This window comes from Molossus molossus, unplaced genomic scaffold, assembly GCF_014108415.1.
Source record: "Molossus molossus isolate mMolMol1 unplaced genomic scaffold, mMolMol1.p scaffold_m16_p_7, whole genome shotgun sequence".
NCBI classification, from domain to species: Eukaryota; Metazoa; Chordata; class Mammalia; order Chiroptera; family Molossidae; genus Molossus; species Molossus molossus.
The window spans coordinates 45355794-45370788 of record NW_023425401.1 but is presented as its reverse complement, the minus strand read 5'-3'; the positions used below and the strand labels follow the sequence as shown (position 1 = coordinate 45370788).

The 14995-nt window shown below is 38.6% G+C and overlaps 1 protein-coding gene across 3 annotated transcripts in view; it reads left to right on the top strand.

Annotated features, from left to right (window-relative positions):
* Nucleotides 1–811: 811 nt before the first annotated feature.
* Nucleotides 812–14995, top strand: part of MAGI2 (membrane associated guanylate kinase, WW and PDZ domain containing 2) — a 1542253-nt gene continuing 1528069 nt past the window's right edge. Inside the window, exon 1 of one of the 3 annotated variants that reach the window (XM_036247104.1) lies at nucleotides 812–1367. In XM_036247104.1, the coding sequence (XP_036102997.1) occupies nucleotides 1067–1367 (301 nt within the window). In that variant the 5' untranslated portion in view covers nucleotides 812–1066. The remainder of the gene's footprint in view (nucleotides 1368–14995) is intronic. The other 2 variants (XM_036247106.1, XM_036247105.1) reach the window with 2 other exon arrangements.

Sequence of the window (14995 nt, the reverse complement as noted above, 5' to 3'; positions counted from 1 at the left end):
CTCCGAGGGGGGCTCTGAGAACTCTGCCGGCCGTCTGAGTGAGCACGTACGGAGACCAAGTCTTGGAACTGCGAGCTCCTACGCCTGCCCCGGCTCCCAGTGCGCAGGCCGCTCTCGCACTTCCCCGCCGGCCGGCACGCAGCTCTCCCCCGCAGGATCGCGCGCCAGGGGCCGGCAGCGCTCGAGCCGCAGCCCGGGCCCCCGAGCCGCTCACAGCCGGGTCTCGCCCGTTCCGCCCCCGCCCAGCCCGCGTCTGAGCGATTCAGGGCGTCCTCTGAGCACCGCAGCCTAGTGCTCCGCTTGGCCGCTGAAGGCTGAAGAAAGGTCCCTGCCTGCCGGCCTCCCCACGCCGGGCCTCGGCTCCCTCCTTTCCCGCTCCCGCCTCCTCTCGCAGGCTGCCAGGCGGACCCAGCCTGCCTCTCTCTCTGCCTTCACTACCGGGTCAAGCTGCGGAGGGAGGGAGTGGAGACAGCGGCGAAGCGGCCCCCCACCCCGCGCGCGCCCCTCCTCCCTCAGTCGGCTACCCCCGCCTCTACCTCCTCCCCTTATCCCCTCCTGCCAATACAGTACAACTAGTACACACACACACACACACACACACGCACACACACGGATCCGCCGCTGCCACTGCAGCTGCCATGGACATCAGCTAACACCACACACCCAGACGCGCGCTCCCACTTGCACACGCAGGAGTGGCCCCCGGCATCCCTACCCTCCGTCCCCACCCCCACCCCACCCGCTCACCAGCTCCGCTACTGCTCGCTCAGGCTGCCGCCGCCACCACAGCTCTCCTTTGCTGCGGGGCCACAGCCTTGAGTGTCATTCAAGGGACAGCACAACCTCACCCAAGCTCTCCTACCTCTGCCCAGCGGTCCCTCTCATCCTTTCCCTTCCTCGTCCACACTCCATCCAAAGAAGAGGGTAAGCACTGAACAGAGGTGGGAGGAAGCAAAGTCTGCTCTTCTCACCTCTTGGCCCCCTGGCTTCGCCATTCTCATTCTCACCGCCAATACCCCTACCCCAGAGGAACCCCTCAGGAGCTGAGGCGACTCGTCCCACTGCCATGTCCAAAAGCTTGAAAAAGAAAAGCCACTGGACTAGCAAAGTCCACGAGAGTGTCATTGGCAGGAACCCGGAGGGCCAGCTGGGCTTTGAACTGAAGGGGGGCGCCGAGAATGGACAGTTCCCCTACCTGGGGGAGGTGAAGCCCGGCAAGGTGGCCTATGAGAGCGGCAGCAAGTTGGTGTCGGAGGAGCTGCTCCTGGAGGTGAATGAAACCCCCGTGGCGGGGCTCACCATCAGGGATGTGCTGGCGGTGATCAAACACTGCAAGGACCCCCTCCGGCTCAAGTGTGTCAAGCAAGGTGAGCGCAGCGGCTTGCCAGGGGCTTTGCTAGGCGGCTGGACCGCTTGAAGCGCGGGGCAGTGGAAGGGTGGGCTGGCTGTGGAAGGGGGTGTGTTGCACGGTGATGGGGTGAGGTCGAGAGAGTACCGGCAGGGCGAGGGAGCTTTGCGGAGGATCCGAATGGGGGGCTCAGTGGAAGGGAGGGCAGGCTTCGGCGCGGCGTACAACTTTGTTTGCGCAGTTATACCCTCCCCCGTGGAAGGTGCTCGGCCTTGTCTGACCTCAAAGGTGCGGGCAAGCTCCCGGGGTAAATTGAATGTGCGTCAGTGGCATCGCCCGCAGTGGATTTAGAGCTTTCAGGGAAGGGAGAGAGGGAGGGAGGAAGGAAGCAAGGAAAGAAAGTAAGAAAAAAGAGGGAGGAAGAAAGGGAATGAAGGAGAAACTTGAGGGTGCAGCGGCATCAACAGCAGGGCGGAGGGGAGCAGAAGGTGGCCCGGAGTGAGAACTACGCCGGTCTCCTCCCACCCACTCCATCCCCGTTTGGGAAGCTGGACCGCGGATGCTTTTATCTGTAGCGGTCCCCTAGGGAACCCTGAGCCACTATTTGACTAAGAAGGGAAGGGACCGATTGCTTTGGGCGCTTTGACCGATCTTCCTTAACTTTTTCCCTGCTTCACTCCTCTGTCCCCCTCCCCCGCCCACGGTCGTGTCATGTGGGCACCGCGCATCACGTGCGCACTGACTAACCCGGGCGCTCACCCCGAGCTGGCCCGCAGGAGCAGGCTCTCAAAGAAGGCGCGGCAGTAGGAAGGCGTTCTTGTGTTGGGGAATCTGGAGGAGACAAATGGTGTACTCTACTCAGGAATTGCCCTCTTTGAGTGGAAATTCTCAGTGGTTGGACTCTCATCATGCTTCGGATTGGGGCGGGGGTCATGTTTCTGAGTAGGAGTTGGATGGAAAAGCTTGGGCCTGCCACATAGATGAGCTTCATTTAAATTGGAGGCTGTGATAGGGACCTAGGGAGTCAGGGATCTTGCAGAACTCTCACTAATTCTGTTTTTGCTTGAAAGAAAATTATGGCCTTGAAAGAGGGAAGAGGGAAGTAAAAGTTTCTTGTAACCAGACTACAACTTTAACTAGAATAATGTAGTGTACCTTTGTTTTCCCCATGATTGCGTAGGTTTATAGTTGACATGCTCATTTCATGTTTGGTATGTGTATATGTGCAAATTCTTATCAATGTAAAGGTTTGCTGGTGGTGCTACATTGTTCATCCTGCCTCAAAGATGGAATTGAGTGAATCGTTGCCTGTATTTTGAACCACTTAATCTTACTTTAAGATTAACCACCAAGAAACACTCTTAGGAAGTTCTCTATAAAACCCATTTTAAAAGTAAAGGAATGGCCTAGCTGGTGTGGCTCAGTGGTTGAGCATCGACCCATACACCAAGAGGTCACCAGTTTGATTCCTGGTCAGGGCACATGCCCAGGTTGTGGGCCAAATCCCCAGTGGGGCACATGCAGGAAGTGGCCAATTGATATCCTCTCTCATTGTTGTTTCTCTCTCTCTAAAATCAATAAAGAAAAAAAATTTTTTTTTGAAGTAAACAAGTGAAGAATGATGTCTCAGGTGTAATCCTTAAATGTAAATTGTCATAGAAGAAAATGTTTTCATTAGCGATTCTTGCGTATTAGTAGCTGATGACTTGAGAAAGGCCATTGTATACAGTGACTTCTGGTTTGAGTCCAAGAAATCCACTACACAGTTAATGACCATGGTTTTGTTGGCAACAAGCTTGGTATTTGTAGTGGAAAGTGGCTGCGGAAGTTAATTAATGCATTGTTAAATTGGATTAATGATAGTATCTTAATGAGGGGGCGATTGTGCTATTATAGTTTGCAGTGATAACCACATTTTAATGTTGTGTTTATTCTGAGCACTATCTTTTGAGATTGACCTTGGCAAAATGTAACTCTAATAGCAAGAATATGTCCAGAAAACAAAGGAAGGGAGATGATGGAGTATTGTAGATAACCTCTGTAAAATCCAGTGGGAAGGCTTAACTTGTAAAAGTGAGGGCATGAAAGCTATTATTAAATATTGAAAAGCTATCAGGTAAGGAAAGGAGTTCTGACTATCCTGTGATACTCCACAGGACAAAACTAAGATGGATCTATGGTGATTTTAAAAGGATGAAGCATCCTTATCTTCATGAAGATGATCTTTCTAACAGAGCTTTCCAAACATCTGTGGGCTATATTATGAATTCATGAGGGTATTTATTGTGAATTCATTATGGGCATTTATGAATAGGCCAAAGTGGCCAGAGGTCATGGATTCCTATGTACCTGGGCTGGTTATCATTTAAATCTTGCCATGATTCCTTCCAAAGTAGTCTCTAAACACTCAACTTCTGTATTATATTCCTTTTAGAACTCCTTAGAATATATGCATATAAAGTGATATTTTAGGGGAAAAGTTTCTTTCATTCTGTATTAACCTGCAGTTCTAGGCTTCAGTGGGTCATTGATGATTGATGCTTGTGATGATATTCACAGAACCCTCAGAGGAGCCTGATTCATCTCCTGAGTCATTATTGATAAAAAAACAACCACTTTTTTTCTTCTTTTAGCTGTTGAGATAAATATAATCCTCTTGTATATTCTTCTAAATGTGATCATTCTTATATACTATTTGTTGTTAAAAATCATCCTTTCCCTTGTCAAATAATAAATGTTTATTTAATTTACCATTGTAAGCAAAGTGAAATTTTCAGCACCTTAGATATAGTGTGCATGTGTGTGTATCTTGGTTTTCATTACAGATTTCACTTGCTGAAAAAATATGCACAAACTTTTGGCTTAGTACATTTATTTTTAAAGAACCAATAAACTAGTATAGCTAAAAAGCTTAAACATGGTTTGTTTAGTAGTTATGTTTTTAAAATATTAAAAATTGATTTTGAATATTCATTTAAACATTGGGTATTACATAAATACTACATACAAAATCAATTAAACTAAGGCAGATTTTTAAGAAAAGGAGACATTTGAATAACAAGAATATTGATAAAATATGCACCAGATGAAATTGCATTGTTCACTCAATTTTTATTTACTTGTTTGGCTAATTTTACATTAGAGCTGTATAATTTTAAATTATAATTTTAAAAGAAGTGGAACTACTCAGATTTTAAGACATACTAGACAAAATATATGTAATTTTTCTACATTTTTAAATGTTTTAAAAAACATTTTTAAAAGCCATTTAATCAAATTCAGGGGATTCCCTTTTTAATTTAAGCTGCTTTTAATCCAGAGTGATGAGTCATATAGAAATACCATTTACTGTCATATCCAATTTTTTTTTTTTAACTATGGCTTCTTAGTTTATAATAATAAAGCTTCCTCACCAAAGTATTTAATTCTAAATCAGCAGTTCTGTTCTGCAATCTCATTGATGCAGCAGATTCAGCTAAAGGACATTTCTGATTTTGAAATTTAGCTGAAGTGCTAAAAGCTTTTTTTTCTTTTTCTTTTTCCTTTTCCTTTCTTTTCTTAAGTTTGCTACTAGAGTTCACAGAAGTCAGCTACACAGATCATTGTGTCCTACATTCTTTGCACTACTGCTGTTACTGCATCTGATACCACATGGGGACCTTATTGCCCCATTTAGGATCTCACAATGCAAAATAAAAGGCCAAAAGTTCTCTAATTCTTCCCATGTAGGAGAAGGGCCACATAAGGCCTTTGAAAATTTTAGTTTAGGATAAGATGTACATTGCTCTCCCTGCTATTGCTCCTTTCAAAGATGCCTTCAAAGGAAAGTACATCTACATTTACTGTCATGCTCTCTTTTTGGCTGACATCAGGCTAGTATCATAGAGTTAAACCTCTATGTTTTTCTTTATTTGGAAAAGTAAAAACAAATTATGTCAAATTTCCTCCAATAAAAATTGACTTTCCTCCATAGAAATTTAAGGTATGGGAATTTTATTGACCAATAATAAAGTTGGTTAAACAATTTGATCAGTTAATTATTTTAGAATAAATTATCTTTAATGTTTGAAACAAGGCTAATGAGAAAATTATCTTTGGGCATAATTTATGCGAAATGCTACTGTAGTTTTTCAGTATGCGCATATAATTTAAATGATATAACCTTGAATGTTAAAGCTACTGTTGGCTCTTCTGTGTGTTTATTTAGACTGAGTGATCTCAGGGTGAAATTACAGCTACAGTCATTTAAATGCCACCATTTCTGCTCTTCACATTTATACTGTGCAATCTTTTGACATATTTATTATGCTCACTTTTTTTAGTTACTTGAAATTCGCACATTCACTTTCATAATGAGTAAAAAGTTTTCACATTTTGACAACCCTGACTTCTTGAAAACAATGGCTTTCCAAAGTATTGCAGACCCAGGCTAAATTAACCATCTAGAGATGGGATCGATTAGTGGTTAAATGTGTAGACTGTCCAGGTTTGATTCCTGAGTGTATACCACTTAGTATTATCTAAGTAAGCAAGTTATCTAGCCTGGGGTAATAATAGTACCTTGAGAATATTAAACAAACTATGCTTTTTGTTGTTGTTTTTCATCCTCACCTAAGGACATTTTTCCATTTTTTGTTCAGATACAGTGGGAGGGAGAGAGAGGAAGAGGGAGAGAAAGAGAAACATCCATGTGAAAGGGACACATTGAGTGGCTGCTACCCACACAACCCAACCAGGGCCGGGGACAAACTGCAACTGAGGTACACGCCCTTAGCAGGAACTGAACCTGCGTCTCTCTGGACCCAGGCCGACGCTCACCGCTGAGCCAAACTGGCCAGGGCCAAACTATATATTTAAATGATGTAGTGTCTGGCAGATTATAAGTGTTATGTAAATGTTATTCTGAACTTATTGGTTACTTTGAGTTAATGACATGATAAAATGTCTTAATTTTCAAGATATTTTATTCTTAATTGAAGGCTACCTGAAAAATATGAAATGGTTGAGTAATTAATAGTATAAGTAATTTGCAAGTAATATTCTGGAAGTTATTCTATAAAGTAAAATAAATGCTTCACATTGAAAATCATTAATATGAAGAGTAATGCCATTAAGTGGAATGGAACATATTTTCACCTGTTAAAAAGAACTCCTAGTGATACTGCTTTTATGTAAAGATTTGCTGTTGTATATTTATTTTATACTTTAGCCATCGTTTATTTTCACCCAATAATTTATTCCCTTTGTACTTATATCATTTCTCCTAAATAGTTGGTGAATATATTAAATCATTTACTCTAGGCTTCATAAGTATAGAAATTCCGTTAGAATTCACTAGTTTTAAGCTTAGGAATTTATTTATACTTCTTACATGTGACTATATTTAGATATCAGTATTATGTTTTAAGGCAGAACTTTTACTTCTCAGCTAGAAATCAAGTACCTAATAAAAAAGAGCAATTCACAACAATTCACAAGTGTTCACAGCCAACCATGTATAATTAAGAAAAAAAACTACATTAAAATCCGTCTAGAAGTTCACTTTGCATTTGTAAGAATATCAATAGCTCATTCAATATAAATAATTTTCTATATTAACACTTTCAAGAAGAAACAACCACTTTCAAGAAGAAACCATCAACAATATATCTACCACCAGCCACCCCCACCCCCATGATTTTAACATTTTAGTTGAATTAATCCCATTTTAGAATTAAACAGATACCTCCATCTTGAAGTTCCAGTGTCCAGTATTAATTTCAAAAAAATCTTTCTTAGCTACAATCTGGCTATTTATCGTGATAAAAAGTATGGGGTAGGGTCTTACAATTTTTTAATATTGTGATTTTTAAAAAATTATTCCATTCCATTCCCAGCTCCCTCTCTTTTGTCTCTAGTAAGGGTTGATGTGATATTTACTCTAATAAAAATAAATTGTAATTAGTGTTATATAGATAATTTCGTGATAGGTTTATAATTACTGAATACTTGTATAGATGGATAGGCATCTGCTAAAGTATAATAAAATACTTTTATAGGGATAAGCATCTGCTACATCACCACAGAGAATTAATAATGGCTTCTATTATTTCATTTTATTGACATGTTATCAACTCTTTTATAAAAGGCTTCATTTGGAGATTAATTTTTTTTAAATTTAAAAATTTATGTTAAATTTAATGTATAGTGTTAACTGTTTTATAAAGTCTAGAAACAGAAAAGGTTTCCTTTTTTGACAACTGATTATTAACTCTAATGCATTCAATGAATTTACTTTCGAAGCTCTTTTAGGCCAATGAGTGGATATTTTAAGTGAATGATTAGATTTTTAAAAAAATATTTGAAATAATTGTATGGTTTTGTCAACTTTGCAAAACATTTCTCCTTGTAATTGTTACATTAATTCATGTCAAGCTTTGTCATTTCCAGTTACTTTGGTTTACTTAAAAAAAAAAAATCACTGTCAAAACTATGGCAGTTATTATATATTCAATAATGGCTCAAAACAAACATGTGACAGAAGAAAAACTAACCCTTTGAAGTGAAAAGTAAAAGATACATGAAAGATATTGATTTTTCCAAAGACAAAATTTGTGGGAGAATTATTTTGAACCTCTTAACTGTCTTTAGCGAAACTCATGCATATGAAATCAAAATTTTTTAAATAAATAACCATGAATTTTGTTAAGTGACTGTGCAATAAAGTAGGACAAAGTAAACTTGTTTAATTAAAAAGCACAAATGTATACTTTATTTATCTATTTTTCACATATTATGTTTGAAGAAGTTTCTTAAGACATGAGTTTTCCAAATGTTACAATGAATTATTCATGTTGCTATGGATTGTGAGTAGCATAAAAGCTGTTTTCACTTTAAATTGTCACTTAAGAGATCATATAGAATGAGTAAAATGTTAAGTGATAAAATCAATTATATGTATATTTTAATAATTATTTTTCATTTTATAAGTGAGCAGTGTTGCTTATCCTAGTAGTTGGTATTGTGGAAGATATATACTTAGCTGGAATATATATGAATACAAGGATATGTATAAACACAGATTAATCTAGCAACATACCCTAGTTTGTCAAAATCTGATTAGCTAGATTGCAAGCATGAGCAAATTTCAGAGATAAGAAATGTCCAAAGTTGCACCTGTGAAGCATTCTAATCGATCCACAGCTGACCCCTTTTTTTGCAGTCTGTGCTGTAGGATATGAAAGAAATTCTTAATTAGACAAAGTTTATTTTTAAAATCGCAGCCTTTAGGCTTAAAGGTCACTAAAACCTCCCAAAGTCTTGGGTTATTTCCAAAAGCACCTGAACATGAATGACTGTAATACTTTTCTAGTAAGTCCAGGTACTTAGTGGGTGGCCATTTTGTTGGTCTTAGGACTGGGGTCTAAAGAGACAGAAAGAAGTTGGTCCCCCTCTGGAAGTGCAAGAATGTTATCAAGATGCACTTACCCATTTGCAATTAAAAGACTAAAACCTTCTTTCTTGGTATTTCTTCTGAGATATTATCTATAGCTGTATATCTTTTGGTTGGAAGTATCTCTGTTTTCTGTTTCTTTAGTTCAGTGTGAAGGGTCAGCTGTCATCAAATGTGTTCGGCTACTTAGTATACACATTTTTCAAACACTAAGGTTCAATGTCAGTTTTTAAATTAGTAGTTTCAGAAAGATGTTTATGCACATGAAGGTACAATCTTCTTTTAGGGAGAGAGTTACATAAAATTATTCCATGTGTGACAAATCTAGCTGAGAAGCTTGATAGTTACTTATTAATTTTCAACTGTGAGTGGTATTTTAACCCTTATTAGCTCTGATAATGAGAGGCCATAAAGGCATAATGAAATCAAGTACCAAGATGATTTCTGTGTTTCACATATATTAGTTAAGATTTAGTTAAGATTTTTGTTATTTTCATTTGCAACGCCAAGTGGCTGGTGGACTACATAATGCCTGGATAATAACATTTGATGACAGCTGTCATAATATTAATGTAACCAAAGAGGGCCAATATAAGGGGCATGCTTAGTCAAGCACTTGATAACATTTGCAGAGCGGTTTAAACTTTTATTGGTTTAGATGTCTCAGTGTAGAATGAAAGGACTGGATCCAACATACTATGAATATATGGTATAATGCACCTAGAAAGAAGTATTTGTTTAAAAATAAGTCACAGTCATATACCACATAATCATGTTTCATTAATGATGGAGAGCACATATGGCGGTAGTCCCATAAGATTATAAGGATCTGAAAACTTTTTATCACCAAGTTCAAATAATATGCTAACCTACTATATGACTCAATAAAATGCCCTTTTATATTCTCATCGCAAGTCTTCCTTTTAAAATTAATTGGAAAATCTTCATTATCTAGTGTGAAGAGCATATGACAACCGTTTTCCTTAGAGAAATTGATTCTTTTAGCATTGACTAAGGAGATGCTTTGCTTCAGCTGAATATGCTTTCGGACAGATTTTATGTATTTATTTTTAAATTATTTTTTAAAATTTATCTTTATTGTTGAAAATATTACAGATGTTCCTGCTTTCAGACAGTTTTTAGAAAACCACAAAGTTATTAGAGATATTGTTGTTTGGCTACCTGGAATGCATTTCTTGTCCTCCTCCTCCCTACAGAATGCCAGTTTTATTCAAGTATCCACATATTGATATGCTGCTATGCCTTCTGTTCCATATCAGGTTGGCCTCATCCCAAGGGGATGAACTTAGTCTAGTCTAAACTGAGCAAGGTAATTCCATCTCTGTGCCAGTGATTGTTTTAGGAACTGTCTTAAAGCCCAGTTGTAAAAAATGAAAAGTAATGTGAAGCCTTTTGGGGACTTCCTGAGAATTTTTTTTTAGTTCTTAAAATAAGATCCCAAATGTATCTATTGACTATTCTGTCTGTGAAAGTTGCTGCTGGTGGTGGTGATTCCTGGAGCAACTACAGGTTTCCCCCACTATATGGAAGTAGAGGGTTTCAGTGAAAACTTTTGTAACCTGAAATAGTTAAAATTAAGAAGCAATTATATTAATTTATATGGAAAAAAATTTTTAGTGTTCCCAGAACCAAAGTTGAATGCATGCACACTGTCTTATTTCGTTCATCAGGATTGAAACACTTAATTACCTCCAGTTGTATGCTAAGTGTAGCATCCTCAGGAGCTCTCGTAGGCTTTTCTGATACCCTAGGACAGATCTTATTAATAGATGCACAAAATAAATACAGTAAAAACGCAGAACCTCACAGACACAGTTCAAAACTATGGTATCTTGATGTTGAAATGCTGAGTGTAGTTCCCAGGGAAGGAGCTTGGTGGAGCCGGTCTGGCTGCTCTGGGTACAAGCTGCCTCTAACAGCTGGCTGAAAAACAAACGGTGAAGTTTAGTTTTGCTTTTCACCTTTTTTCATAAAAGTGAAAATTTGTTTTGGATTTCTTTAAGGTAGTGAAAACAGGTAATACTCCAAGTCTTTCCTAAAAGTGAGGTGGCATAATAAAAACTTCTGAAAAGTGGAAGATATCTGTAACCGTCTTGTGATCATGAGGAGAGCTAGCCAGTAGGTGGAGAATGGCAGAACAGAGTGATAAAAAAGTACTGGCCCCTTGAAGAACTGCTAAATAATGAACCAAGAACTAGCCTATCTCAGGACTTCTTGTTATTGAAGGAACAGTGTACAAGATAGTTTAAGTCATTTAGTTTGGGTTTTCGGTCATTTTGCAGTAAAATCCTCTGATTGATACATCTGTAAAGTGGTATAAAAATATGTATTTCATTCCTAGTTGTTTTGGAGAGTATTGGTGAAGATCTTTCAAAAAGAGAAATCTATTTAGAGAATTAATCATAATATATTTTTCTCTTACATAGGGTCAGTCAAATTCTAGGTATGTCTCTATTACCTCATTTAATATTGCTCTGGTTGGACTTATGTTTTAAATTCCAGAGAATTTGAACCATTCTGAAGTAAAATATGTGGGAACACAAATCCACTTTAACCTTATCGAAAATAGAACATAATCAAGAAATAAAAACAGCTACAAAAATATACCCACAATGCATGCTAAAACCAACTTGAAATATTTTTGAATTATATAATGTTTACAAATGTCTATGCTGTTGATCCAGGAGTGTATATAATTACAAATCGACTCATTGGAAATGTTCCAACTCCATTTTTTCTGGAGCTAGAATGCATTTACTTATTATTCAACATTTATTGGTTACCTATTCTCTAGCAGGTACTGCACTAGAGACTGGTGATAGAGAAGTGAATAACTCTTCATTAAGATACCATCTATACCCTTAAGTAGTTACCCTAAAGTATGTCTGTCTGACCTGAGTTAAAAATCATTAAGTGGAAGGTTCTTTCATCTTTTAAAGATACCTGCCATGATGTAATCAGAATATAAGGTAAAAAATAAAAAGACATCTTGGAGAGGAAATATAGACTAGGAGTTCTTAATATTCTACATCATGAATTGTAGTTCAAGTAGTTACATAAACTGTGCATGTATATACCGTTAATGTTGTGCATATGTTCCAGGCACTGTGCTAGGCAGTGACCATAGGAAGGTGTGTAAATCTTGATCCCATCCCAGGAGTTTCACAGTTCAGGGTAATAGTTAAGGGCATGGAGCCCTGGAGACAAACAAGTGTGTATATTAGTCACAACCTCATACTAGATGTGAATTGAACAAATTATTTCACATCTCTACATAACAGTTTCATCCTTTGTAAAATAAGAATCATTATAGAACATACTTCATAAAGATGTTATGAAGAATAAATCTTACATTATCTACAACATGCTTAGCCTAGGGCCTGGAGTATAGAATAGGCTCAATACTGTATGTAGGTATGTATACACACAAACACACATATACACACAATTTATATACTATATATCCAATACATTATTTTTATGCTTGGTTTAGCAATTACTACAAACAAGAATTTTCAATGTAATAAATGTTTTACAAGACCTGTGCCTAGCAAGAGGGCAGCTGGTCTCTCCTCGTATTCTGTGCAACATTTCATGGAGAAGAGAACACTTTAGTAGAGCTCAGACAAGGAATGTAGGAGAACTCTTGTAGAGAAAGCGAGGAGGCATTGATACTGAGCGATTTGAGGAGTGTGATAAAGAGTTTCCAAGTACTAAAGTCTGAATTTTAATATATACAGCAGTAATAAATGAGTTTGGGGAATTAGATGTGGGCCAAGCCACAGTATAGAACTAAAGGGTGAGCCACTGAGTATTATTATTATCATCAGCAAACATTTGTGCAGTGCTTACTATATGTCAGGCAGTGTTCAAAGCACTTCACATAAATCTTAGTTCATTTAATTCTCATATTTAGGCACTATCGTTAACCTAACTTTATAGATAAGAAAATCAGAGTCCAGAGAGTTTAAAAAACTTGCACAAAGCTACATAATAATTAGCAGAGCCAGAATTCAACCCCGCTTATTGCTCTTAATCACTATGCTAGCTTGCCACTCTGTGTTTGAAAGGTTTTGAGAACAGAATTGACAAGGTTGTGTTTGTCCATGGTTTTCCCTGTGAGGGGAAATGTAGGCGACATTTTATGGGACATGTGTAGAAAATAAAGAGACTTAAAGGAGACAGAAGATACAGGCAGGAAGACCAACTAGGAGGCTACAGCGTTATCCAGAGAAGAGATTTTAAGGTCTTGACTATAATATGAAGGTTGCAATGGAAAAGAGGGGACTGAGTCAGGAAATATGTAGAAGGCAAAATTACAGTACACATTATTGGATATGGGCAAAGGAAACTAAGGAGCAGATTTGGGTAGAAGGTAATTCTATTTGGAATATACTTACTGTGAGTTATCTGGAAAGAATATAAGTGGTAGGCATCTGTGCCCATCTCAAATTTCACAAGAGTGGCTGGGGCTGATTGTTCATATCAGGGAATATGAGCTTATCCAATGAGAAAATGTAAAGGCAAAAGAACAAAGAAATACCGTGGCATCTACATTTGAGGAAAAGTCATGGAAATCCAGGAAGGAAGCCAAGATTATTAACAGAGCAGTTTTAATATGAATGAATGGTCAACATTTCAAAACACAGTAGAAATGGTTAGAAAGATGATATCTGTGATACTTCCATTGCATTAGGCCAAAATGGAGGTCACCTTTGTTTGGTGCCATTTCATTGGCGTGGATGGTGCAGAAAAGCCAGATGTCACAGGGTTGAAGTGAGAAAATGGAAATAGCATTTGCTTTTTATTCCTTTGAGAAGCTTGCTTAGTAGCAAAGAGTAGTAGACATATTCTAAGGTGATGCATGGTTAAGAGGGATAGGTGTGTGTGTGTGTGCGCACGCACATGCATGTGTGTATTATGGAAGAAACTTAAACTTGTGTTTTTGTATTTGCCATATAAATATATTTTACTTTTTCAGTATAATAATTATATTTGTTTTGTGTTTTGCTAAAGCTAGGTCGTGGGAATAAATTAATAATAAATGTCAGATTTACTCTCCAAGAATACAAAATAGAAGGAGAGGCAATCAAGTGCAAAGCTAACCTTAAAATGATGAGTTTTGATGGAATGGTGCTGAAAGAAAACACTGCTTTTAGAGCACATAGGAGGGGAAAGAAGAAGCAGAGGAGTATAATATAAAGACTATGCCCTGGCCGGTTTGACTCAGCAGTTAGAGCATCAGCCTGTGGTTCAGAGAGACCCAGGTTCAGTTTCCGCTAAGGGCATGTAACTTGGTTGTAGTTTGACCCTAGCCTTGGTTGGGGTCGTGCGAGAGGCAGCCACTCGATGTGTCCCTTTCACGTCGATGTTTCTCTCTCTCTCTCTTCCTCTCACTCTAACTGAACAGAAATGGAAAAAAGTCCTCGGGTGAGGATAAAAAAACAAACAAACAGACCATGGATCCAGGAGTAAAAGGACTTATAGATTCCAGCCCAATTTCATTACTGTAACTTTCTTGTGGGAAGATTAACTTTCTCTGAGCCTTAGTCAACTCATATGTTGCAGGGTGATTGTTAGAATCAAGGAAGATAATTCATGTGGAAATGTTTTGTAAAACTTTTAGTGCAGTTCAATCAGAAATGGTAGTACTTAGAGCTGGCAATCACGAGGAGGTTGAGTGGGGGAGTTCAGAAGGAGTAATGTGGAAAGCAGTGAGACGAGAATGACCAAAGTGGGAAAGGTGAAAATCACCCTCCTGTGCAGAGAACTAAATATCCATCAGTGAGGCCAGAGAAAGGGATACCTAAATACTCCTGGTGGCAGCTGATGATATTTTTCAGAAAGGAAACTTGGAATCACAGCATGAATGAAATGAAAACCTTAAGAACCTGAAATGAAAATCTGAAGAGTTTGGGTATTATTCTCTAGGTGATGAAGCACTGAAGGTGTTTGAACAAGGGGAAAGGATAAACAAATGATCGTTTGTTGTTTGTTTGTTTCTGTTTTTTGGGGGAGGGCAGAAAGGATATTTGATTTGAGGTATGTCTTGAGTGGAGAAGAAACTGCCAGCAAGTCCTAAGGTCTGGTATCAGTAGTGGGAGTGGAGGGACATGAACTTGAGAGATATCTTAGAGACAGGATAAATAAAACTGTATATTCAATTGAGTGGAAGATAATAGTGAAGGGGAGAC